General features: G+C 46.9%; 1 protein-coding gene and 1 long non-coding RNA gene across 2 annotated transcripts in view; one reads left to right on the forward strand and one right to left on the reverse strand.

Annotated features, from left to right (window-relative positions):
- PTPRS (protein tyrosine phosphatase receptor type S) overlaps nt 1–10,861 on the forward strand; it is a 100,508-nt gene extending 89,647 nt beyond the window's left edge. Inside the window, 10 exon segments of the mRNA XM_052800529.1 lie at nt 513–688; nt 1,269–1,388; nt 1,519–1,673; nt 3,726–4,011; nt 4,468–4,646; nt 5,572–5,698; nt 5,778–5,903; nt 6,956–7,110; nt 7,818–7,953; nt 8,508–10,861. Of these exon segments, the coding sequence (XP_052656489.1) occupies nt 513–688; nt 1,269–1,388; nt 1,519–1,673; nt 3,726–4,011; nt 4,468–4,646; nt 5,572–5,698; nt 5,778–5,903; nt 6,956–7,110; nt 7,818–7,953; nt 8,508–8,576 (1,529 nt within the window). The 3' untranslated portion in view covers nt 8,577–10,861.
- A 7,975-nt stretch (nt 10,862–18,836) lies between these two features.
- Nucleotides 18,837–24,561, reverse strand: LOC128148302 (uncharacterized). Its single transcript, XR_008237248.1, has 3 exons — nt 23,875–24,561; nt 20,506–20,747; nt 18,837–19,538 (listed from the first exon to the last, which is right to left on the reverse strand). It is a non-coding gene; the product is annotated as an uncharacterized LOC128148302 (long non-coding RNA).
- Between the last annotated feature and the right edge of the window lie 1,208 nt (nt 24,562–25,769).

Below are 25,769 nucleotides of genomic sequence, written 5' to 3' on the forward strand. Positions count from 1 at the left end.
TAATTTCAAAGCCTTTACTGGCTGAATCAAGCCTGGTTTTATTCCTTACTTTGTCCAGCTGTAGCTCACTGCCTGGGATTAGACTATGGACTGTGCAGTGCATCGGCCAGGTGCATTTGCTGCCCAGACTCTGGGTGTTCCGGGACAAGGACTTGGTTTTGTCCTATTTGAGACCAGCAAAGCAAGAGCCCTAGGCCAGGACTTTTGCTCCTGGTAGCAACACCAGTAGGAAGACCATGGTTTCAAGGCTTGATATTCGGTCTCTTTAATATCTTTTGCAAGAAGTTATTTGTCTCCCTGCAATGCAGACCTTCGAGGCAGGAACTTCAGCTGGGAAAAACTTGCAAAGATCCTGTTACTCCCAGCTGTGATTCTAACCCACCAAGCCATGAAGGCTCTGGTGTTTTTCAGGGGAATTATCTCTAACAACATTCCTGCAAAGATGTCCTCATGCTTCCAACTATATAAAGTCCTGTGCAATTCACTGACTTGCTTTTGCTGATTTAATACAGGAATTGTGGGCAGTGATTACATTAATGCCAACTACATCGATGGCTATCGGAAGCAGAATGCCTACATTGCCACGCAGGGGCCTTTGCCAGAGACCTTTGGAGACTTTTGGAGGATGGTGTGGGAGCAGCGTTCAGCTACTATTGTTATGATGACTAAGCTGGAGGAGAAGTCACGGGTAAGATGCATGAGAAGGATGACTAGTTAGTCATAATCCTGGGGGATTGGAGGGTAGGGTTGGGGAACAGCAAATCCCTTTGATCTGCAGCCCACATTTATGTCAGTGGGGGATTTCTGCCTGCTTTGCCAGCACCCTGAAAGTTCAGTGATTCATTGCTTTTAAAAAAACAAACCACTCGCCCTGGAAAGCTGGAGCCTCCTTTGCAGCTCCAAGAGAAGAGGACACTCAATCCCATTCCATGCTTTGTAGGTCTGTCTCGGAGTTAATCATGTGGCAAGTTTCACATTCAGTTCTCTTGTTTAACAAGCCCCAGTACATTCACTCTAATCTTCAGGATCATTCCAGTCTATTGTCTACATGATTGATGCGGTGCATCAAAGCCTGTGCTTAGTCAGTAGGAGCTTTTCATGCCGGGTCCGTCCCTGTTGTGGTGCTCTGGAAGGATGTTTCTTGCACCTTCCCTCCCCTTTGCGACCTGGCCAGCTTCACCTGTAACAACATCACGGCAGTTCTGGAATGAGCTTCCCCTGCAGCGTAGGGTTTGTTCCAGCATTGAGCAATACCTCCTGTCTTCCAGATAAAGTGTGACCAGTACTGGCCGGGCCGAGGTACAGACACCTACGGAATGATTCAAGTGACGTTACTCGATACAATTGAATTGGCCACATTCTGCGTTCGAACGTTCTCCCTTCATAAGGTAAGTATTTTTCCCACTCCTGTTTTTCCCCCAGATATGGGCTACGGCACGCTCTCCGTACGCAGCCCCGGCAGGGTATGGCGGTGCGCTGGTACCTTACATTACTCTTGGTGCTCTTTTGTCTTTGCAGAATGGCTCCAGTGAGAAGCGGGAGGTCCGCCAGTTCCAGTTCACAGCGTGGCCTGACCACGGTGTACCTGAGTACCCCACCCCGTTCCTGGCTTTTCTGAGACGGGTGAAAACCTGCAACCCCCCTGATGCTGGTCCCATTGTGGTGCACTGCAGGTACTGATTTGCTTCACCTAACTCTTGCATGGGGCCATCTGCAAGGGAGGCAGAAGTTCAGAAGGATGTTGATTTGCACCTAGGAGACATGTACAGTCTCCTAGCGAGTACCTAGCAGGGGAAAGCTGTCCTGTAAAGTGGATTCCCAGACAGCATCTGAGGAGTATACTTGGGGTTTTCATTAAGCGCAGAATTTCCTGAGATGAGTGGTTTAGTTTGCACCAAATCACTCAGATCTTGTTAGCGACGGGAAGCGCCCCATGCTGTACTGGTGTCTGGTTCTGTGTGTAGGGGTTGTTTCTTGTCACAGTGGGAAAGGAGGAAGATCGAGTGCGACCTAGGAAGCTGCTTGGTGTTGCTGCATCGGGTGTTTGGGAGGCAGAGCTGCCTCAGCTGTCAAAGGGAGAGCTGACAGTGATTGAAAGGGGAGTTTTTTTGAGTGCTGCAGCCATTCTGATAATGACAAACTGAAGGCCCCTATGGGCAGGTAGTGTTCCCTAATTCAATTTACAACCCAAGGAGGAACACTCGCAGCCTCAACTTAGATAAATCCCTGCATTCCTCAGGAGGGAGTGGAGGAGCCTGCAGGTTACTCGGCACTGAGGAAAGACATCTGAATTTTACAGGCTGCTGGGGGAAGCTACTCCTGCCTCTCGTAGAGGATGCCATTTAAACAGTCTTTGTAAGCGGGCAACTTATCGCTAACCTTGCAGATGGCAATTCTTGTGCACCTCTCAGAAAATGAATAAAGAGAGCTGTCAGCTCACAATGTGCAGGAACTGGCTCCCAGATCAGCTGCTCAATTCTTGCCAAAGCTCCAGTCACCTGCTTGGTTCAGGTGTTAGGCAGTCTAATTAACAGAGATCAAGGGGGCTTTATGAAAAAAGGGGCTGCACTGGAATAGTAAAAGGAAACCTTTATTAGCAGTGGCAAATGCATAGACCCACAGAGCCCTGCTGATTCACAAATGCCATTACACACAAGTTTGATGTTACCTCGATGCACAAAAACATTTAGGAAGAGAGGTGACGCATGTTACTCATTACAACATCAGTAGTTTCTCAGCTGCTGAAAGATCTGAGCGATTAAACATGCTTTTTAAGCCCTTAGATCGTGCCAACCTTTTGTTCAAGCCTAGACCCCCCTACCTACAATTGTCATAATTGTGTGTCTGCCAGGAGAGCTCCTGTCCTGGGGATGTCACAGATGAAGAGGCAGGAGAAATGGGGCAGATCGGTATGGAGGGGCAATAGGCATGTCACCAGAGGCAAGTTTTCATCTTCCATCCTGTCCTCAGGTGACATAAGACCAAACTTGGGTTTGGGAAGTTTTTGTTAAACTGAGCTGAACAAAGCAAACCTCTGCACGTTGCAAACTCTTTGGGGCTAAGCCTGAGTACTTCCCTGTACGGACCGGCACAAAAGATGAGAGGACCTTTCCCTCTGCTGGCTCTGATCCAGCAGCCTCTCCCTGCTGTTGCGGCAGCACTGGCCCAGGTGGGGTTCAGATAAACAGCTTTTTTTTAGGTTCCAGTGCAGGCTTTACTGGCCCCAGTGCAGCACTGTGCTTGCGCACTAGAGTGACTCGGAGCAGCCGTGACTTTGGTGTCACCACTGTCCTCCACTACATGCTGTACAACTGTCCAAACCCTCCAACACAGTATTTTTAAACTATGTCAAGAGCAACACACTGAGGCTATGTCAAGAGCAACACACTGAGGTGAGTGGGCAGTAGCAATCACCAGCACCAGTTCCATTAGGCAAGTTCCTTTAATACAACAAAATTCATGGAACGGCTGGACCCACACATTTGGCTGGTTTGCCAGGATTTCCTTTGCCTCAGTCCATCAAAAGCTGTGTTCACAAGGCCATCGTTCCTTCCCAGTCGCTGAGTGCATTTGTTGTTCTCTCTCTGCCTTGTGCATCTCTTTCTACCTTGTGTTCACTGCTGTTTGTGGCAGTGGAAAGATCCTCACTCGTGGGTGGCCTTCTGGAATGTCTTTCTTCAGTGGCAGAATAGTCCATCGCTTCATTTTTTCCCTTTTCTTTCCAGTGCGGGCGTTGGACGGACCGGCTGCTTCATTGTGATCGACGCCATGCTAGAGAGGATAAAACATGAGAAGACAGTGGACATTTATGGGCACGTCACCCTCATGAGGTCACAGCGCAACTACATGGTACAGACAGAAGACCAGTACAGCTTTATACACGATGCCTTGCTTGAGGCTGTTGCTTGCGGCAACACAGAGGTCCCAGCTAGGAATCTCTACACCTACATCCAGAAACTGGCACAGATTGAAGTCGGAGAGCATGTGACAGGCATGGAGCTGGAGTTCAAGGTAATGCTAGATGCTTGAATGGGGACAGTAGTCACTGGGGAAGGCTCTGCATTCCTCACAGGAGCTTTGTTCTGCTGGCACTCATGCATAGCAGACAGGGAGCCTTTATAAGGCTGATGGGAACTTTTTGGTTCCATGTTAGAGAAGTAATTACTTTTCTGACTTAGGCTGCTGCCGTTCCCAGGGGAGACCTACCTTCACTGCAGGAGGCTTGTCTGGTCATTTCAAATAGAGATTGAATTTGCTCCCTCCTTAGATTGGGTTTTTAAACACTTCCCCCCCTGCCCTGGAAAGACCTGAAAGGTCTCAGATTCTGTCCCCACCCCAAAAAGGAGAGCTCACCAGGCAGAACAACGTGGTGGAACATGGAGGGCAAATTAAGTGGGCTGGCATAGGGCTCAAACAACAACAACAAAAAAGCTGAAAAAATAGCTGTGACTCTGCTTTTGCCTTCAGCGACTCGCCAACTCCAAAGCCCACACCTCCAGGTTCATCAGCGCCAACCTCCCATGCAACAAATTCAAGAATCGCCTTGTCAACATCATGCCATATGAGACCACGCGGGTCTGCCTTCAGCCCATCAGAGGAGTGGAAGGGTCAGACTACATCAATGCCAGCTTTATTGATGGCTACAGGTAAGTTTTCTGTGTATGAGCCCAAGGATGCAGAAGTACTAAGGGCTGGACTAAGTCTTAACGTGAGTAGTCTGTTGTTCTGTCCCAACACCTAGGTATACCCACACGCAGTGGTGCAGTGCTAGAGGTAAATTCCATCTAACTGATGGCCAGCAACCCACATAGACTCAAATACACAGATAATCAGCTTATCAGGCCCTTCTGATAAGCTTTATTCTCTGTGGTCTTAAAATTACTTATTCCCTAAAGCAAACCAAACCCTTTGCCAGCTGCAGGTCCTAAACATAGGGTGTCAGTGAGGGGTGGATTTTGCTGTTGGGAGGTTTCTAAAAACAGATTAGCCTTTTTATTACTTTTGTGATTTGGGGATGTTGCAATTCTGACAGCTTCCCACAGGCAATACATGCCATGTGCTCCAGCCCTAGGAGTTGCAGCCCTCCACTGGTGTGCTCTGAGCCCACCAGCTAAATCTGAGCCCTAACTGAGGGAACAAAGCAACCCCATGTGCACATTTCCTCACCTCTAGGTGTGTGTAGCAGTCCTGGCCCTGGCACTGGGGTTGGGGCATCTCCATGCCTGGCAGTTGAATTCTTGGTGCTACTCAGGCCCAGAAAACATGGATTCTAGTTCCAGGAATCCAGCATGCAGCATGTTACACCTTTCCATATAGGGCATCATGCTAGAGTAATCTAGATTTACCCCTTGGAAACAGTATTTACAGAAAGCTTCACCAGTGGCTTTTTTTTTGGTCATTAGCACCAAGTCACCTCCTGCCCCTTTAGACCTTGTACTGTTCTAGTTCTTCCCCAGCATTTCTGTTTGTTCTCCTACGCTCTAGCCCCTTTGTATGCATTTCCCAAAGCTTCTGCCCAAGGAATTCTCCACCCTGCCTTGACCCACCCCTTGCGTTTGGGTTCTCTTTCAGACAACAGAAGGCGTACATTGCTACTCAAGGGCCACTGGCAGAGACCACTGAAGATTTCTGGCGGATGCTATGGGAGAACAACTCCACCATTGTCGTGATGTTGACTAAGCTTCGCGAGATGGGTCGGGTAAGTCTGTGCTAAGGAGAAGCATGAGGGGAAGCCTGCAGCACAAGGGCTAACGGAGACCTTTCTTTCCCCTTGGCAGGAAAAGTGCCATCAGTACTGGCCAGCGGAGCGCTCTGCCCGGTACCAGTACTTTGTAGTAGATCCCATGGCTGAATACAACATGCCTCAATACATCCTGCGAGAATTCAAGGTCACCGATGCCAGGGTAAGTAAGTGGTGCACAATGTGCAGTTTGTGCTTGCGAGGGTTATAGCTGGGTGGCTTACCAAAAACAAGGGAGTTTGGTGTGTTTTGGCTCCCTAAGAAAGACTGAGGTGTAAACACTTTCTCTGTTAAAGTCTGGGATTAGCATCAGTGGGGGAGAGCCTACTTGTGATGAGGAAGAGAACACACAAACACAGATTGTACTTGAATACATCTTACAAATTGAAAGTAGTTTTCTAACCGCTGCTCACTAATCACAGTAGTGAGTTCCTTTGTTAGAGATGTACCCAGCTCTTGGTTTTACTTGCAGCTTATTCGAGATGAAAGGAGAAACTAGCATCTCCCCACAGCTAATAACAACACAGACTTGCAAAGGATACTCTGCACCCTACAGAAAATGTACACTTCTCCTCTGGCTTTAAGACGAGCCACTGTTACTCATATTCAAAGGGGCACATTCACTCAAATAATCCTAGATTCAGTGTCAGATTTCTCATCTGAAGGAACATTTCAGTACCTTCTGAAATTTGTTTAGCAAATGTAACCCTTACTCTCAAAGTAGTCTCTCCTGCTTTTGAGGTTGCTGGTATTATAGAACCTGATAATTCTATTTGCAAGGTTGAGAAGGAGGATTGCCTCATCAGTCCCGGTAGAACAAGATTTATCTTCCTGTCAGCTGTAATTTTGACACTACAGCAACTCTTTTTCAAGATTGATAGGGAGGCCATAACCTCACCTTCAATGTTCCTTTGCTGAAGACTCCATCTGTGCAGTCTTTGCAGTGGTCAGGGCTTTCAGCACACCTGCCAGGAGTATAGATGGGTACTGACAAGCTGACTCCAGAAATGTCAACAACTGCAACATGAGCAGCTTCATCATTTTATATATATATGAATGATACCTATTTCCACTTGATTATAACATAAAGTTGGTTCAACTTTTTGTGCTCCTTAATGAACTAGCAACAAAATAAGGGGGGGGTGGGGTTGCCTTTTGTATTCAGTACCACAAATACAGGCTGTTTTCAGTATTACTATTTATTTTCTCCCCCAGGATGGTCAGTCACGAACTGTTCGTCAGTTCCAGTTCACTGACTGGCCAGAACAAGGTGTGCCAAAATCAGGAGAAGGGTTTATCGATTTCATTGGACAGGTACATAAGACCAAGGAACAGTTTGGCCAGGATGGCCCCATCTCTGTCCACTGCAGGTAGGCACGCGCAAATGGAAACACCTAATTCAGCCAAGGATGCAAAAGAGCAGAAAGAATTAAAATCCTACAGCTATCTCCCTCCTTTCCCACCCTTTCTTTGCAGGCAGATTTCTTGGGGGTGTCTGGAGGGGGGGTGCCAAACACTGTTGCTTCTGCCAACCACACTTACCTCCCTTCAGCCCTGGGTGCTGCCCACAAGGCCCCTGACCCTTTGTATCTAGGGGAGAGGTATGAAATGCTGCTACTCTGAAGGAGACAGGAACTACAGTGTTAATATTTGACCTGCAGAATTAGAAGTATTTTTTACCAGTCTTAGCCCAGTTCCGCACCTCGGACACTGCTGGTTTGTGTTTGCTGGTAGTAAGAATTGTACCTCCCTACCCCTGGGCAGGAGAGGATAATGCATTCTTAAAATGATTTAATTTTAAAAGCACCTAATGTTACGTATTAGTAATAACTTTCACACTGAATGCTGTTTACCACTACCCAAAGCTTTTATTTTTTTATTTCACTTTCTCAGACATTTGTTTGGGTCTCACACTCTGGCAGTTTTACTGTTTCCTACCTCCTGCAGGACTGATAGAGGCTCTCCAGTTGTAACGTGTTCATAACACATAGCTCTACCCTACCTTAACCTCAAGCATTTAGAGAAGCATTTAAACATTGTAACATACAGTTTCCTCCTTTTTCTCCCATTCCTGCAGTGCTGGCGTGGGCAGGACTGGAGTGTTTATCACATTGAGTATCGTCCTGGAAAGAATGCGTTATGAGGGTGTTGTAGATATTTTCCAGACAGTAAAGATGCTGCGAACACAACGACCTGCTATGGTGCAAACAGAGGTAAGGTGGAACGGGGAACCCATCTTCTGTCACAGTTTAGAGGGCTGAGTAGCAAAGCACCACGGCTACAACCAATCCCTCAGCTGCCCTGGCTGAGTGCACCGTGCTTTTTGGCTTTCTAACCACTAGCAAAACCTTACCTGAAGATTACTCAGCAAGCCCAGGCTTCACTGCTGATTTTACCTAAGTCAGTCAGTCATTTAAAAAAAAAAAAAAACCAAAAACATTGTTATAAAGTCTCTTAAAGATTTCATCCTGGTCTGCTAGCCTCGATTCTTATCTCATCGCTGTCTGAGCTAAGGGGGACTCACCTGCCTCTAAACACAGCCCACGCTGGCTGCAGAGCCAGAAGAGTTAGTGGTGGGATGACTGGTATCAATGAGATGCACAAACAGTAAAGGGAAGGGATTTCCTTTCTCAGTAGTTTGCAGCTCTTTGAGAATAAAAGAGTCTGCGCATGGTTCCTGCCCAAGTATGTGCTAGCTGCAAAGCAGGGCAGGGATCCTGAAGAGCTATTTCAAACCTCTGAAGCTGGTTCTCTTTACTGTTCGCAGGATGAATACCAGTTCTGTTACCAGGCAGCTCTGGAGTATCTGGGAAGTTTTGATCACTATGCAACATAAAAAGCCATCCGTTGTGCAGACTCTACCAACCACTTAAGTCCTGGAAGGCCTCTTTTGACCCAGGAGGAGTGCTTGAACTTACAAAACTGAATCAGAAGAAGTACCTTTTCATCTGGACAATGCATTGGGGAGCAGGGGGAAGGATTGAAAGGAACACCCCTTCAGGAACTCCGTGTTGTAACCTGGACCGTGAAGAGGCAGCTCAGGAGATTGCTGAAGGACTGCTTTAAGTGGTGAACTGCTCTTGTTACCTCAAGTGGTGTTCGCTGTGGAGGACGTATGGACATCATGAAACAGATCCAAAAGCTAAAACACACCTTGCGAAATGTTACTGCTGGAGAAGGGAAGGAAACCGACGTTGGTTACATCATTAGAGTTCAGTTTATTTACTAATATAGTTGGCAGTCTTTAAAGGAAGTCACTTGCAGAATTGAAGGTGTTCTGTAAAAGATAAGAAAAGGAACTAAATCTCAACACTTAGGCAAACTTAGGGTCAGGAGTTCTTCTAGCTGGAGTCTTAATAACCTCAGTATCAACATTGGGATGATTCTGGGCTTACAGGCACCTTGCAAACAGCATTCACTGAATGCCCCTGCCATGCGAGAGGTTTTATAGCTCACATTTTGAATACTTGGAACATTCCTCATTTCTTCTAATTCCAAAATTTTATTTTTTAGGATATTTAAAATTATAGAGAGAGAGATACAAAACCCAGACCTGGCACACCGGTGGGACAGGCAGAGGTGGCAGCTCCCCTGGGCTGGGTTTGCTGACTGCTGGTTCTGTTCCCCCTTTTCAGCACATCCAGCTAACACAAAGGCATTAATTTGAGCAGCGGTGGGACACCCTCTAAAATAAAAAAAAAGCAGCCCCTTTCCCATTCTCTTTGCACATTCACACAACCCCACTTCTGCTGCAAGCAGCTGTGCCGCCCCACCAGTTCCTGCCGCAGAAGGCCAGGAGCATCTCTCTGAAAGGAGCCCGAGAAGCACCCTTAAGAAATTTATTTCCAATAGCCAACTGCTTCTTGCTGCCAACCCCTCAGCTCTGAACACAGCGGCTCTCCGGGAGCGATGCAGAGATACTCTCAGGACTGCCCCGGTACCACGTTCCACCAAGCTCGTTGGCACAGCTATGAACATGCCCTAGCTGTATAAATAACGGGGAAAGATCAAGTAAGATGCATTCAATGGCATATACTGTGAGTGGCTTTCTTTAAAGTATCGATGTAACTGTAACAAGTGACATTACCTTTTTTTTAAATAGTGTATTTTTTCCTTTTTTTTAAAAAAAAGACAAAGAATATCAGTCAATGAATTTAAAAGAAAAATTTGCTTATTTGTTCATATTATGTTCAAAGACAGTCTATTTTTTCACTGTAGAAATGTTACGTGTAATGGCTGTGATATATAAAAATGCAGTGCAAATTGCTACTTCTACATATTGCTTTTCTACCATTTAAAAGGTTTAACTTGCTCATGTAAGAACAAAATGTCCTTTCTGGATTTTTTTTTTTTTTGGGGGTTCTTTTGTTTTAAATCGCAGACATATCACATGTCTCTGGAAGGGTGTGAGATTAGCAGGCAGGCCTAGACACGGTGGCAGTGCCAACCCCCTCCCCTTCAGCTGTGGCCATGTTGCCCAGTCTTAACAGGGCCAGGGGTGAACTGGGAGATTAAACAATACGAGTGTCTTACGATGACTGAAGACAGAAAGACAGCGGATTTTGGAGCCATGACACACATCAGCACGCACACAGGTTTTCTAACATCAAAGGTGTATTGTAGGTAACGGCCCAAGTCTGTCCATGTGCTGGGTTGTAGATATAACGCTCTTGCAAGTGTACATGACAAGGAGTTTTCTTGCAGAAGTGCACAGAGGACAGCATGTCTTGGAAAAGACGCACTGCCCTGAACACTGCTTGCCTGTGACTTTTCCTTTTTTTATTTTTCTAGAAGGGGTAATCATGGCCATCAAGTGCTACCCGGAAGACCCCACAACAATCTATTTCCTGTCTTTAACTGAAAAAAAAAAAAACCAACAAAGAAACAAAAGGCTTCTTCAAGATTTTACTTCTTATTTGTGTGAAAGTTGCCCAAATTTCTAAGTATGTTGCAGCAAAATCTTACTGGACGAGTTGGGGGGAGGGGGGAGGTTTTTTTCTTTGTATGAGAGCAAAGTGCTGTTGCTTTCACACTGTTATTTCAAACTGAAACAGTAAGTGGTTTTCATACCACTGTGTATGTAGATATATTGACTTTGTATTAAAGGAAGATTGTCTGAAAGGCCTGACTGCAAACCTGTTTGTTGGTAGGAGCGGGCAACGAACGAAGCAGTTGCTGTGTAACACAGCGACTGCAAAAACCTTTTTCACTGGTGCCCAGGGCCAGGTAGCAGGTTGCTCTCCCTCTGCTGTGCTTATGCTCCTTCTAAAAATAGGCCACCTTTACAAGCCAAACATGTGGTTGCAAAGAAACAAGCTCATTTGGAGAGCTTTTGGCCAAATAGCTCCAGCTGACGCAGGCATAAACTTGCTGCTGCTAGTTCAGCTAGAGCAGTGTGGACTTTGGCACGAGCGCAGCCAGGACCTTAGCTCAACCAAGAAGCCACGGGTGTGTGGGTTATGCCTACCTTGAGGTTTAAAACCTTTGGTGACCTCCATTTCTGCTGACGTGTCTGTGTTTCCCTTATGTGGGGCAGTAGCTTTGAAAGGAGCAGATCTCATCCCCTTCCCTGCTCAGTCTGGAGTCCAGGTGGGAAGAGGTTGCCAACACATGCTGTCCAGGTGCCGTCCTGGCTCTGGATGACAGCTCCAAGCCTGCAGGCAAGCAGTAAAAAAAAAAAAAAACAAACCAAACTCAGTGAAGAAACAGACTTACTCAAAGCAGAAGGCAGCTAAAGCCAAAAGTCCCGTTTGAAGCTCATGGCCACGGCAGATGGAGGTCTGCCTTGTTACGCTGCCGGAGGTTCCCACGTCTGCGTTGAGGGGAATAGTCCAGGAAGAGAGAGCAGCTCAGCTCCTCCGCTGCCTGGAAAAGCCCATGCCTCATGCTGCCATAACCTACAGCGCAATGGGGTGGCAATGCTGAAAGCAGAAAACTTAGCTGCCTTCTCAATGCCAACATGAGCTGCTTAAAAATCTTTGTCCAGCTGAGCCAGAGCCTAATAAGCCAAACCATAGTCTTTCTTTAGCAGGTCTGTGCTAACAGTGGCTCCTGCTCACAGGTAGGCTCAATCCAGACTGAGGTTCCCGCTCCATCCACATTAAGGCAAACAGGAGCTGAGCAGGGAAAGGCTGGTGAGGACACAGGTTTTTGGAAGCAGCAGCAGGAGGATGATGGGAATATTCTGTATCAGGTATTTTTTCCCTCCCACTTACAGATGGGCTGTGCCACCACCAGCTTTTTGGCTTAAGCTTTTGGGGGGGGGGGGGGGGATAAAAAAAATCAGCAGGTTAGCATAGAACCATGATCAAACATCAGGTGAGCTGCGAACCCAGGGAATTACATCACCTTCAAAATGTTGCTACTCCACATGATAGATGGAGCAGGTAGGGAGCCAAACAAACATCAAACAGCAACAACCCTGATGGCACAGGAAAAAAGGAGAAGGAAAAAAAAATCTCCTGGTTTATAATTATGTATGTGAGTACCTCCAGGCAGTTACATGAATAGTAATGACTTTTGACTCTTCATAATCTCCTGGATTCATAATTTGTAGTACTGAACTCTACAGATCAGCAGTACAACACAGGACAGACACCTTTCATCAACCTTGCATCAATCAATGTGTTGATTTTGATGATCCCTTTATTTTATCATTGAAGATTAGAAAGGAAAAACTGATTTTTCTTCTAAGCTCTGTTCATCAGCCTCCTCCCTACCTCCACCCTGTGCCTACCTGGTCTCCTGCATCCTCAGCAACGCTATTCCTGTCTCTCTGTGATGCTAATCACTCTCATCGCCGCTCTCCAGTCTCTTATTTTTGTTCTATTCTTTTTTGAGCTGGTGTGACCATCCCCCATGTTGAGATGCAAAACCCTTACAGAACAGAAATAAATTCCACATGGACTACAGTAAGGTGAGTGACAAAGAAAATTGGAACAACAGCTGGGAACTAAGTAAATCTTTCAAAAAAAAACCCCCAACCAATACAGTAGGAAGCCAGTTAGAGAAGCAAACACAAAATGAAGTCTTCGCGGCGTGAGAGTAAAGCTTACAAAAGCTGCAAAGACTTAAAATGACACTGAGTCCGCCTTGACACTACAGCAGTCGTGATGGTCCTACAACAGCTCCTCGTGGAAGGTCAAGAAACATAAGCATCATTGCTAGGAAAACCCCATTACCATCTTTGCCTTCTGATTTCCATTGTACCACTCCACGCAAAACTTAGAAGATATTTAAGCAAAGTCTGTAGCAGCGGTAACAAACTCAGCTCCTTCCTGCTCCTCATACCACAAGATCAGGAAGAGCACGTGGGGGGGGGGAAGAGGCAGCAGAGCCCTCCCTCCTTAGCCGATGGACACAGCGGGATGCTCCGGACAATGATTCTGGCACAGAAAAACCCATCGGAGGCGTCCTGATTTGGCCATCCAGAGAAACCCCCGCTGACAAGGAAGAGAGCCAAGATGTCCACGGCCAATAAATACCTCTGTGGTTCCCTGCAGCCAGAACAGGTCGGGGACATCTGGTTTAGATGTACCACAGGTAACTAAAACAAGATGCTCAGTGGCCTGGGAGGAAAACACCACATCGCTCAGGGCCAGGCAAGGGCTGACTCAGACCATCAGAGCCAAACTGCGCTTTTAGATACCTAAAGATCACAGCAGAAAAGCCGTAAAGGACCATAAGCAAAGAGCAGATACCACGTACAAGCCCCTAAGGACAAAGAGGGATAACAGAGGACCCTGCAGAGACCTGATCTCGGCTCCACAAAAACCTCCCAGCTGGAACACTTGCTACTTTGACTTGGCTCAGTGTAATTCATACTGCAAAGCTTTTCACAGATTCATTTTATCACAGAAGATAACCAGCAGGTTTTTATGCTCTCCATCTCTGCTTTAGACCAGGACACCCTCAGCCTCAGCAGAGACACCACGAAGACATTGAAAAAACCTGCACGTAATAGCCCCATTGACGCAGCCTTTCACTGATGCTCATAAGCTGCTGAAATTACATTCTAACTTGCGGTTTCTGAATGCGATGGACCGATTTGCTAGTGGTGTGATTAAGCATAAATGATTCCGGGCTCCAGGATGTGCGTGGTACACCTCGCCTGTGCCGTGGCGCCGGTCCTCGCTGCAAAGAGCAAATGAAATCAGAGTTCTTGCTACAAGCTCAAGTCTTTCAGGGCTTGCTCTGCCAGACAGCACCAGCCTGAAACCTGGCACACAGCTGACTTTCCTTTTATTTTAATTACACACTAAGTGATGGTCCATTAATGCCCATTTTCAGCAAGGAAATAGGGAAGGCTCTTGTTTCTTATTGATCCAAGGGTCTTTTTTTAATCTGTCGCACTCTTTCTTTAACATGAGCTGCGACAGACAGCTTTGACAGCAAGTTTATTAGCGATGCTAGCACATGGTGGAAGGAGTAAATCATTGCAGGTAATATTTTTACAGAAAAGGACTGTCAGCAGGGCTCTGGATCTACACCAATACGATTCCTTACAGAGGATCAGAGTTAAAGCACAGATGGTGGTTTTACAAGGGAATCTCAGCTGCAGAGCCCTCTCTTATTAAAGGTGAGATAAACATCAAGAACAGAGCCTAATCCACCCCTCCAGAACAGGCTACAGCGCAGATTTTCATCATGGAGAGAGCATCCAGGGCATAGTTCAGAGTTTGCTCCGAGGAACAGTATCCCACAGCAGGAGATTCAGCCAGGACCAGCCCCGGCAGGATTCAGAGCTGACCCCGGCCCTGGCCAAAGCAGGTCCCATCACCAGGGACCCCCAGGGAAAACACCCACTTTGCCTTAGACGGTGCTCCCCCTGCTCCCCGCCAGCCCCTCGCTGTAACCTTGCAGCCAGCACCCAGCCCTGCACTGCCCTCTCCAGCAGCAGGCGGATCTCAAGGCGTTTCTGACATCATTTACATGTAAACCCTGAACCGATTCTTTTCGCAGTTTAAGGAATGTCTCCTTAAGGCCTCCTCTCCTCTCCCATAACTATTTATGCTAGATCCAAAGGTCAGTTCCGAATTACTCTTTCTCTCCTCAAGCGCAGCTGCTGGAAGGCCACCAAACCCTGAGCCCCCCTTGCCAGGGCCACCTGCGGACCCCAGACCACGGGTCTGGCACGTGGCAACCCCGACCTGCTCGGTCCATCCCCAGCCCCAGGCAGCAGAGACCCTGCACGTCTGTCCCTCCGTCTGCCGTGGGACGTCCTGCCGGGGCCGTGAAGGGCACCCGGACCCCCACGGCCAACCTGGTGCTGCCACAAGAAGCTGGAGCTCCCCGCGGCGACGGGCCGGCGGGTCAGCTCAGAGCAGCAGAGATGGTGCTCGGCAGAAGAGAGCCCTTCTCGGGGGCTCGGAGGGAGCAGGCTTGTCCCACTTCTCATCTACACCACGCTGGGCAAAACCAGCTCACGCATCAGTCTTAATTTGCAACGGCCTGGATGCCAAATCACTAAGGGATTGATTTGCAAAAGCCCCTACGCCTCTGCAGAAACCTAAACCAAGAGCCCCTTCAGTCCCCTGCAGCAGAACAAAGACTTTAAAGTAGATGTAACTGTAATTTACATTCCAGAGGAAAAGGAAAAGCCTTTCTTGGTTTACAGAATTACCCAAGTGGCAAACCAGTTCCCAGGCCAGGAGAAATTCTTCATGTTGCAATATGCTTTAATTATACCAAGAGAAGCAGTAAGAGAATGAGAAATCAATTCTTTCTCCTAAATAAGATGGTTGCAAATTCCAAGTCAGTAACCGAACAGATGTAGAACTGAAATGGAAAAAGTAAATACCCTCACAGGCACTGAGAAAATTGCCTTACTATCTCAACAAGTTCATCCACTGGGAAAGGGATACAGGGAGACTGCTCCCAAATTTCCTAAGAAGGAAACCACAACAAGTTCAATCACTTTTATTGCAGTGTCACAACAGGCACCTGAACAGACGTGCCAGCGCTCCCTCTCTGCACCCACGGCTGCACAGAAACCCTCTCTTCCCTTTCAGGAGCAAATCCCACGTTGGAGCACGACAGAAGCTGCAGCCCAAGAACCGTCAGAGCTTTCCCTCCTCGCATCCGAGCTTCAGTCACTTCTGCAGGGGCTGAAGGAAAAGCCCACCCATGACTACCACTTTCTTGCCGCCGACTGCTCACAACCCTCCCGCTCTCGGCACCAGCCTCAGCTCGTCCAACACCAACTCTCGGCACAACCGGAGCCATCCCAGATCCACGTGGCAGCTGTTGCTCCTCCTATAAAGCCAAACACCCCACCAGCCTGGAGAGAAGCCTCGTTCACTGGTGAAAACCTACTTACATCGGCACGCTGAAAGCACGACCCCGACACCTTTGACTCCGCGGATGGTCCTCGGACCCTGGCTTGCCACCCCAAGGGTGCAGAAGTGAGATGCCCTGGGCGTTCCCCTCTTGGGCTGACAGGCATCGATGGTGCTGTGCTGGCTGAATCGGGCTGAGTTCAGTAGGAATGGAGCCACTGCACATCCCCATGTCCCCATCACCAAATCCATCTATCCCAGGGAAGCAGAGACAATAACATTTGGCTCAGTCTGCACACACTGACCTCTCGGCTAACAGCAGGATTGGGACTCAGCTCTGCCAGCAGCTGAGATCCAAAAGACAAATCTAAGTTTGAATCCCAAGTGTTGCTTTTGCTTGACCTGTGTTTTCTCATTCGAGATGATACGGGAGGTATTAAACAGCCTCGGAAAGGAGACAGCTTCGCCTCCCGATCAGCGCGTGAGAAAGGCCAGGGAGGAGGGGTAAGGCACAGCCCCTCTGCTTTTACTGTTCTTTGAAACATCTCTAGGGTGGAAGGGGGAGTGTATATTTTAAAGCCACATTTAGGATACAGCAGATAAAGAATAGAGAATTATGAAGAAGTTGAAGAAAACACCATCCTGGTGACTAAGCAGGGCATAACCGTGCAGACAAACAAGAAGGTGATTGCTTTAAACCTCACCATGCATACCGCTGTGTCTGCTTCTTGCACTTGCATTAACTATTTACAATAAAATCAAATTACTAGATTGTTTCAAACCGAGGAAGATGGCTGAAGCCTGAACAGCGGCGCTATATTTCTATTTATTAACAGTGCGCTCTCTCCAGCCATTTAACATATTCATCCCAGTCCATCTTTAATCTGCCTATTTTTCTATCGTCTACTTATCTATCCATCCATCTATACGCTAGAGCGATAACTCTAGATCCCTTTGCAATTTGTACAGAGATCAACCCCTGATGTTGCTATCTCATCATGCCTTTATCTCTCAAAAGACCGACACGCACAATTCCCTTCCAGTCGTTAAAGAGAAAGATGCCTGATTAAGAGAGTGTGGGGCTCCATCCATCTGTGTATGTATACGGCGATGCATACATACAAGCACACACATACATGCAGATGGCAATCCTAGATTAATAGGTTACACAAGGGTTTTATCCCAGGCTTACTGAGGATAATAAACCCCTCTAAAAAAAATATTGTGTCCAAATGATTAAAAAAAAAAAAATCTCTTTTCTTTAAATACATAACATTCTGCCTGAGCTGCATGTAAGGTGTTGTTCAGGAAATTGCTAAACATTACTAATTCAGGTTCCACTTCCACTGGACCTTCCTCCCATCTCTTTCTGGCTGGGAGAACCAAACAATTCCCAGCAAAATAACCAACGGCCCCACGGCACGGATGGGGACGGCGCACTGGTATTTCTGTGAACAATGAACAACCCAGACTCATTCTATAGATATAGATAGATAGATATTTATATATATTAAATACATATTTCTTTTTAGGGCAATAAATGCCCTGCTTAAGGCTCAGGAGGTGTCTACCTACATGCTAAGCCCCAGGAGAAGGAAGGTGGGGGGGTTCTGGTGCCTTCCCCTGGTCTGCAGAGGTGCCCAGAGGAGGCAGCTGCGAGGGGATCAACGCTGACGGCTCCCAGCTGCACAGCCTGGGGACCGCAGAGTCCCCAGGCTCCACTTGAGGTCCTGCATTTCCAGGATTCACCATTAAAATAAGTAGATGTCCAGCTTTTAAAGGCAGGGGCGGGTAAAGGGGAGTTGCGAGACCTTTACTGTGCAGTTTATTTAACCCCTCACAAATGCTCTGGGTCTGGTTTTGCTGATGAGCTCCTGGTTTTGTTCCTCACCCTCATGGCAACACCAGGACTAGACCAGAGAAACTTCCTTCACTTTCCTTGGCCAAACCCAGGCAACAACAAGGGACAGACAAAAGCAATCCCGTGGAAAAGTGCATTTGTGGTTCCTATTTTTAATTCAGTCCCTTACAGCAACCCAATTCATTTCTGCCAGACACCGAAGGGGCTTTTCTTAATAAAACTTGACCATGGCTTTCTAACACAACTCATCACGGCACAATCTTATCAAGACACTTCACCAAGGCCAGATTTTTTTGAAGGCATCTCCACTACGTTCCAAACCCCACCAAGCTGTTATTTCAAACAGGACAGGACTGGCACCTCCAGCATTACTGTCAACATCTATGGAAGCAGAAATACAAGCAAAGTGCTTGAGTGCTCGCCAGTGACCTGCAGCCACGAGTCTTCCAAAAGCACACAGTGACACCAAGTTAAACAGCAGCAGAGACCTTCTGCTTGGTTTGTTAATCCATACAATCATTTTTAAATAGATAAAACTGAAATAACATTTTCCATACTGCTACATTTAACAGACAGAAGAGGACACAGCAGAGATTCATACGTATTCTCCTAAAATGTGGGGGAGGAAGAGATGGTGAGATTTCAGTATAATATGCATCCATCTTCACTTCCTCCAAAACACTACAATGAAATGAAGCTCACGGAGCATTTGCCTTGGGGGTGAGGTGCAAATCCTTCCTACAGACTGGCCTAGAGATGACAGTCGAGGCATACGGCACCTCGCTGAATCACACAGCCATAAATACAATGCAAATGACAAAAAAATGCAAATTATTTAAAAAAACTGCCGTGGGCCCTGCAGATACCACCCACGGGATATTTTTAGGGGCTGGGGAGGAGATGCTGAAGAGTTACCTGCAGAAAAGTGATCCAGCTTTCACTGAGCCACCCGAAGCAGGCAGGGTGAGCGGTGCCATGCTTCTCCATCTCCTGGCAGTTCCCTTTGACTTGAGTTTGCCCTGGGGGGTGCTGGGGGGTCTCCCCAGCTGCCATGTGGTCACCAGCACCTCTGGGACAGAGCTGGATCTACATGAGCTTTTCCACACCAGCACCAAAACCCCCGTACAGCCTGCTGAAGCAGCTGGTGCCCAGGCATTTCGTACCAGCAAACAACATCGATGTGGAGGGCAAGACCCAGACATTTTGATCCCCAGCCCTCCTGTGTCAGTGGTACAAACAGTGGGAAGACAAAAACGTCTTGGGAGAAGATGGAGGTGGGACAAGGGAATAACACGAAAGCAGAACAAGTTGAGAGGACAATTACTAAGAAACTGATAGTAGCTGTAGCTGCAGATCCACCACCTCTTGCAACACAAACCCGACTAACCTTCACCCATACCAGCTAACCTCCATCCACGGGGCAAGCGAAACGAAGCCTCTCAGTGATGCCGAGCTCACGGACCTGCCAGGCTGCCCTGGGACAAGCAAGTGCAGAACAAAGCAGCGAGCTGGAGCGAAGCAGGACTAGAAATGATTCAGACCCCCAAGTCCTGCAAAGTGGCATCAGGTGTGTGATTTGGGCAGCAAAGCAGCTGGGCAGCACTAATGACCCCTTCCTGGCCACCAACAAAAGAATTCATGTTCTTCTCTGCTTCTTTATCTGAAAGAGAAGCAAAGAGAAAATCTGCTACAGCTGTCACACAAAAGAAAGGATATTAAAAATGTGTAGGAATACAATTCCCAGAAAACCGCACTTCCAAAATTAAAAGAAAACTGGTTGTTGACCCTCATGTTCTCAGCTTTAGAGGCTGTTATATTCAGAAGATGCTGCTCAAACTCCCAAATACTTTAACAACTTTTAGAAAACTGTTTGTCTGGCAGGTGGAGATGTTCTGCTGTTTATGAGGAAAGGAGGGACATCTGTTCTGTCCCTGGTCCCCCTGAAGAGTGAATAAGGTGCCAGGAGAAGGGAGGGGGGGATCTTCGGGTCAGCACAGTCTGGTCAGCCAGGTTAAGCTGGGAAGGGCACAATATAAACCATCTGTGCCACTGCCACAGAGGGTGGGGTATGGGACCTCAGGACTCATCAGATGATGCAATATATGAGAAATTCCTTCTTTAAAATAGTCTTATACCAGCAACAGGCCTTTGACCAAATCCCGCTCTTCGTTTCCATGACAAACACCTCTGCCCCAATCCTTGTCCTTTCAAGCTAGAGCTCTGCAAAAGCCATGCAAAGCACAGTGTCTGGAGAGTTGGTCTTAGTTATTTTATTTTTACTGAGGTCAATTTAGCATTACTCTGGTGAAGCAGCAAGGTCTAGGAATCATATTCCTCTAACCTGGACATTATTCCACAGGTGAGACCTCAAGCTCTTCTCACTGTTTTCCACACAGACTCTCCCTTCAGGCAGCAATCTGATCTTAAACCACCAGTGCCCTTTTTTCCTGTGCCAGTGAGGTGGATTTTCCACCATGGTTGGTATGCACGGCCTATCCTGCGATGAAATGGGGTTAGGTGACTTTGGGACAAAAAGATGAGGTATAGGGCAATGTGTGTCTGAGAGAGCAGAGCTTCAAAAGCAGACTCAAACAGGTGTTTAAACAAAGAAATCGTAAATAACTCACCTTTGGTGTGCTTTCCTGCAGAGCAGAATGCCATTTAATGTACAGCTATACACATGTTTGTAATATTTATGTAACTCCACTGAGGTAGATGTGTTCAAACTCCCTGGCGATGATTTGCAAAAGCTCACTGAGGGCTCAGTCCATCTCTTTGCAGAAGATGAGGCAGGCAGAAACAAACCATCTGCGGGTCTAATTAGTACAGCAGATTGGCATCAGAGGGGGAAGGGTTCCACAGGTGTCATCTGGAAACACAAATTTCACCTCTTTAAGCAGGAAGAAATGCTTTCACAATTTCTCTGCCTCAGATGTCTCACTCCCCATCTCCCACTACCATCCCATCGCATCCAACAACCTGCCTCCCTCTCCTTAGGGCTCTCAGACACACAGGGGGGGTTCTTGTATTTTAGGGTATCATCTCTTAGCTATGGAAGAATTTTTTAGGTTGAAACCTAAAGATAAATCCAAACAAATTACTATTCCACCAGGAAAAGCAGATTCAAATTGCTGTACAATTTTTTATCTAAATAATGTTTAAATTTTAAAAAGGGGGGAAAAAAACTAATTACATCTTTGTGTGGAAGATCATAAATCACATAATTACAATGGGAACCTCTGCATCTTTCCAACAGACTAAAAGCAGACTACACAAGTTCTTATCTCATTACTGTTTAATTAAGAATTATGTTTGAGCATCTTCTTTTTAATTATCACAGAGCCCAGATGACTTCTAATCTCTTTTTTTACCCAAAATGAGGGAGGGCGCAGTCCAAAATGGGCACTAATGAATTTACAGTTTGCTCTTTGGGGAACTTTATTAAATTACTCCACATAGAAGATTAACACTGATAAAGTGAACTTCCAAAGAGAACATTTGGTTCCTTTCAATTACCTTCACAACTGTCAGGAGCTTATAAGGGGGGATGCTGAAGTGTTACTTTTTGGGGCAGGGATGGGAGGTTCACGCACAGCTCCATGTCTGCGGCTGTACCTACACCCCAAAACCCAGCCCTACACAGGACAGCAGCGATGGAGGGGAAAGGGGGGACAGCAGAAACCAGCACCCTTGCCTGCAAATGGTCCCAGCCCTTGTAAGACTCAAAGGCTTACGAATGGCTTCTCACCCATCAGATGAAAAAAAATCAGATCCTAACACAACACTTCATCCCGCACTGACCACAAAAATCTTAATCAACATCCGAAGAGAAAAGCTCAGGATAGCTGTATTTTATTTTTTTGCTGTCTCTGGATAAAATCCTTTTATTAAGGCTGCAGGTGCTTTGTGTCCACCTGCACTAGAACAGTCATTCTGCAACAACCGAGTTGGAGGCAGTGGGATTCCTCCAGCAACTAAGATGCTCCAGTTCCCTCCTCTTAACATCAGGGGAAAGTTTGCCCCATCAAAACATTTTTCCACCAAGTGCCTCTGCACTCTGTGCCACGCTAAGCCCTGCTGATGATCATCACCCGAGGTAACAAGTTGCAAAGAGCACACATATATTTTTTTAAACCGAGCACACAGCGAACACCTTTTAATTCAATTGGTTGAATCGACACGGAGAGATTATTAGTTTTCAGTAAGATTTGATTCAATTAATTAGCCTGAAAATATCAGCATAGCCAGGCAAGCAAAGAAAAACAGAGATAAATCCCTGCCATAGCACTGCTTCATCTTTTAAAGGCAATTAACTCTTAGTTATTAGCTTTTAATTAGGGAATAATAATGACACCATTAATACAGTTTATTATACTTGTCAGCAGACAGCTGTTCCAAACAGATTTTATTATCAGATCTTGGCAGCTTTTGTCTGCTCCCTTGTTCGCAGGGGGAAGGCAGCGACTCCCCCAAGCCCTGGCTGGGGGTCCGCAGGTGAAGCTCCCAGACACAAGGCTCCTGCCACGCAGAAATCGCCGAGGACCCTGCTCCGGGCTGGGTCCTTGTCCTCTCGCTGCCATCGGCAGGAGCTGGCTCTCACCCCCAGTCCCTTTCCAACAAGGGATGCAGAATGAATGTCAGCTCCCTCTGAGGCTTCAAAGCAGCCTTACATAATTTGCAGGGATTTTACTTTTTTTAAAAAAAAAAAACAAAAAAACAAAACAACTAAAATGGTTTCTCTCTTGGAGAATTCTGGTGGCAGCAGGATCCACAGCCTTGACTGTGCATTTGATGTCTCTCTCACGGGTAATTCTCATGCCTTTCCTAGGGGGGGGATGCTGGATCTGTGCCAAAGCTGGTTTTACACCTCGGCTCATAACATCTGAGACGGCATCCAACTCGTGAAACATTTACGATGCCAAAAACCCTCACTGTTTTATTTTGTTTTCTTCTGAGCTTATCCACCTCTTTGGAAGTGCAGTGTACATTCAGAGCACAGCAGAGATGATTTGGAAACAAATAATCACTTTAAAGAAATTAAGCATTCCGAATAAGTTTATCCATTCATAATCTCATTCCACTCTACTGCTGGGTGCATGTCACTACGAGAAGGCAGCTGCAAAGGGTGGCAGAAATACCATGTAATACTCTTTCTTCTTGCCCCAAATTTACCCTGAAACTGTAAACTTCAAATCTTTCTGTAAGAATAACCACTACCACATTAGCAGTGGCCAAGTGCCTCAAGTTTTCATTGATGCTTTATTATTTCTTTGTCTACTGCATCACTAAAATAAAACATCCAGAAGGCTCGTAATTACACACGCTGTCATACGCACAGCAAACCACATGTTCCTATTATTTTCATCGTCATCCTTTTTCACTGTGTTCTAGACAGAGCTGTGGTATCTCCCCGACAAAGTCTGCAAACCATTTCCAGGGCACAAGCCTGTCTTAACCGTGTTTTATTATTCCTGTATCATATAGTCTTAATCCCAATTGTGTATGCAGGATGCTACTGCAATACAAAATTGCAATGCAATAAATTTCCCTGATCTGCTTCAGAGCTGTTAAATCACAAAACCACTGAAATAAAAAACAAGTGTAAAACATTGTGTTGGGTTCCACTACCTTGATTTTAAATTTTTTCCTTGCTCTGGACTGGAGGAAGCCCTAAGGGAAATACCAGGAGCTCGGAGGAGCTCCTCAGCACTGAAAGCCTGCTCATGGCAGGCATTTTCCTCCTCCTCACCCAACATGGTGCAGTGAAGTCCCAAGGAAAGAAATTAACCTGGTGTAGCAATAAAGCAGCTAGAATAACCTATTTGCAATTTTCTACAGGAAAGCAGAGAGTTGCTAAATTGAAAGCAAGCCTGTTCAAAAGAAGAAACTTCCCCTACTGAGAACTGACATAAAAATAAGAAGGAAAAGGCTGGCAGGATTATAACCATCACCATACAGATTTAGGAACTGAGGCACAGAAGAGCGAGATGCTGTACCTAAGGCAGAAGGCAATGGCAGGACGAACATCGGCGTCAGGAAACTACGTCGGGACACGGCAGCTCTCGGGGCAGACAGCCCGGCTTGCTCTGGAGCTCGGCTGGGCCTCCCAGGAGCTAATTTTGTTCTCGTTTTCACCCCTGCGCTGACAGCGGCTTCGGGTCCCAGGTGCGATGCTGGAGGAGTTTTGCGCGTTTGTGTCAGCACGCAGCTCCCAAATCGTCAAAAGTTCGCTATTCCTTCACACTGGTGACTAAGCCTGAATATTTTAGGAGAAACTGTTTCAGAGATCTTGGTACGACTATAAAAACTTCTCAGCTGAGGGGGTTTTTGCGCTCAGCTGTATGCGGGCAGAAGCTGGGAGAGGAAAACCAACAGAGAAATTGAATTCCATCAAACTTTGTCTCCAAAATACATCTGATGCCTGAGATCACAAGACACTTCAATACGACTTTCCTCATGTAGCAATAAACAGCTTGAAATGAGCGTTGTAAGGGAACTATAATCAGTGCTCTGGTAGCACCAGCGCTACCGAGAGCTTGTGGCCATTGGCCTTTAAGTGCCATCGTTTGAGATCGGACAGCCGTGCTGGGAGGGAAGAGCCTCAGTCCAGGTCCCCAGAGGAGGACGGGTTCCTCCTCTTCTTGAGTGAGGAACACCCATCAGATGTGATCTTGGGGATCCTCCCAAGGACTCAATGGCCGGAGAGAATTAACTTAGCTGTGACCAGAGCTGGGCAAGTTCACCTTCTCTACGGGTCCAACTCACCTTCCTGGCAGACCCGGGCTGAGCCTAGAGAAGTGGTCCCTGCCCTCTGCGGAGCCGGGGGGTCCATGCCCATGGGGGTCTCCTCCAACGGGAACACAACACATCCAAGGTGGACAAATCTGCGGAGAGGAGCAAACAACGGAACGGTTAATGCTTTGCCTTTCTTGAGCTGAACAGGGGATAAGGGAAGAAAACTTGTCTGCAGCCCGGGGGCTGCGTGGAGCGGCCGTGGCTCTGCAGACCCCAGCTCAAGGCGAGGGGAGCACAGCCCCCACCCTCCGATCCCCCCGTCAGCCAGGGGATTAATTTCCAATTTTACTGCTGCTCTTTATGGGAGAGACAACTCTGAAAGGCACAAATTTTCTCCCCCACAATGGACCTGTCACAATGACAATTATACTTAATGGCAGCGGTTCAGCCTTGCCTTTCAGGGGTGCCGATTCTGGCAGTAAATAGAAGAACATTACAGAGGTGACAAGACACTGACAGGCTGTATTCACATTGCATCAGGGGACTGGAAAGGCCCAATCACACTGTGGTCTTGACAAAAGAAACCCAAGGGACATTGCCTTTTATTGGGCTTTTGGCGAGGGGGACAGGTAGGACCATGAAGTTAAAAATACTCTGGTCTAGGACCAGGAGCAGCCGAGAGAGCCCAGGCTGTGAGGGAAAGGGGGTAAGGAAAAACCTAGTGTGCCAAGTTGTTTCCCCTCTTTGCAGTCATTCACCCGCTGAGAGTGAAATATTGCAGTGATTCTATCAGTGCTAGTAACTAGACATGAAGTTTGGTCTTAGCGCTTTAAGAGTCTATCTTTCAAAAACATAAAACGATGTCTGAAGTCGAGGGAAGCACCCACAAGCGTAAACCACAGTGGGGTTGGGAGGCTCCATGTTGGGGTTCCCTTCCCAGCTTTATCACATAATTGTTGGGAAATCCCTGGGCAATTTTCAAAAAAAGGAGCTGCAATATAGGCACTGTAATAAGGCAGTTGTGCTGCTGCTCATTGCAGAGCTGCACGAAGACCACGTCATCTGCAGGTACTCAGCCACTCAGGTCTGAGCATGAACATCTCAATCCCAGGTAGAAAAACAAATGAGGACATCTCTTCCTACTGAGAAAAACTGC

Source organism: Harpia harpyja, chromosome 11 (genome assembly GCF_026419915.1).
Source record: "Harpia harpyja isolate bHarHar1 chromosome 11, bHarHar1 primary haplotype, whole genome shotgun sequence".
Lineage (NCBI taxonomy): Eukaryota > Metazoa > Chordata > Aves > Accipitriformes > Accipitridae > Harpia > Harpia harpyja.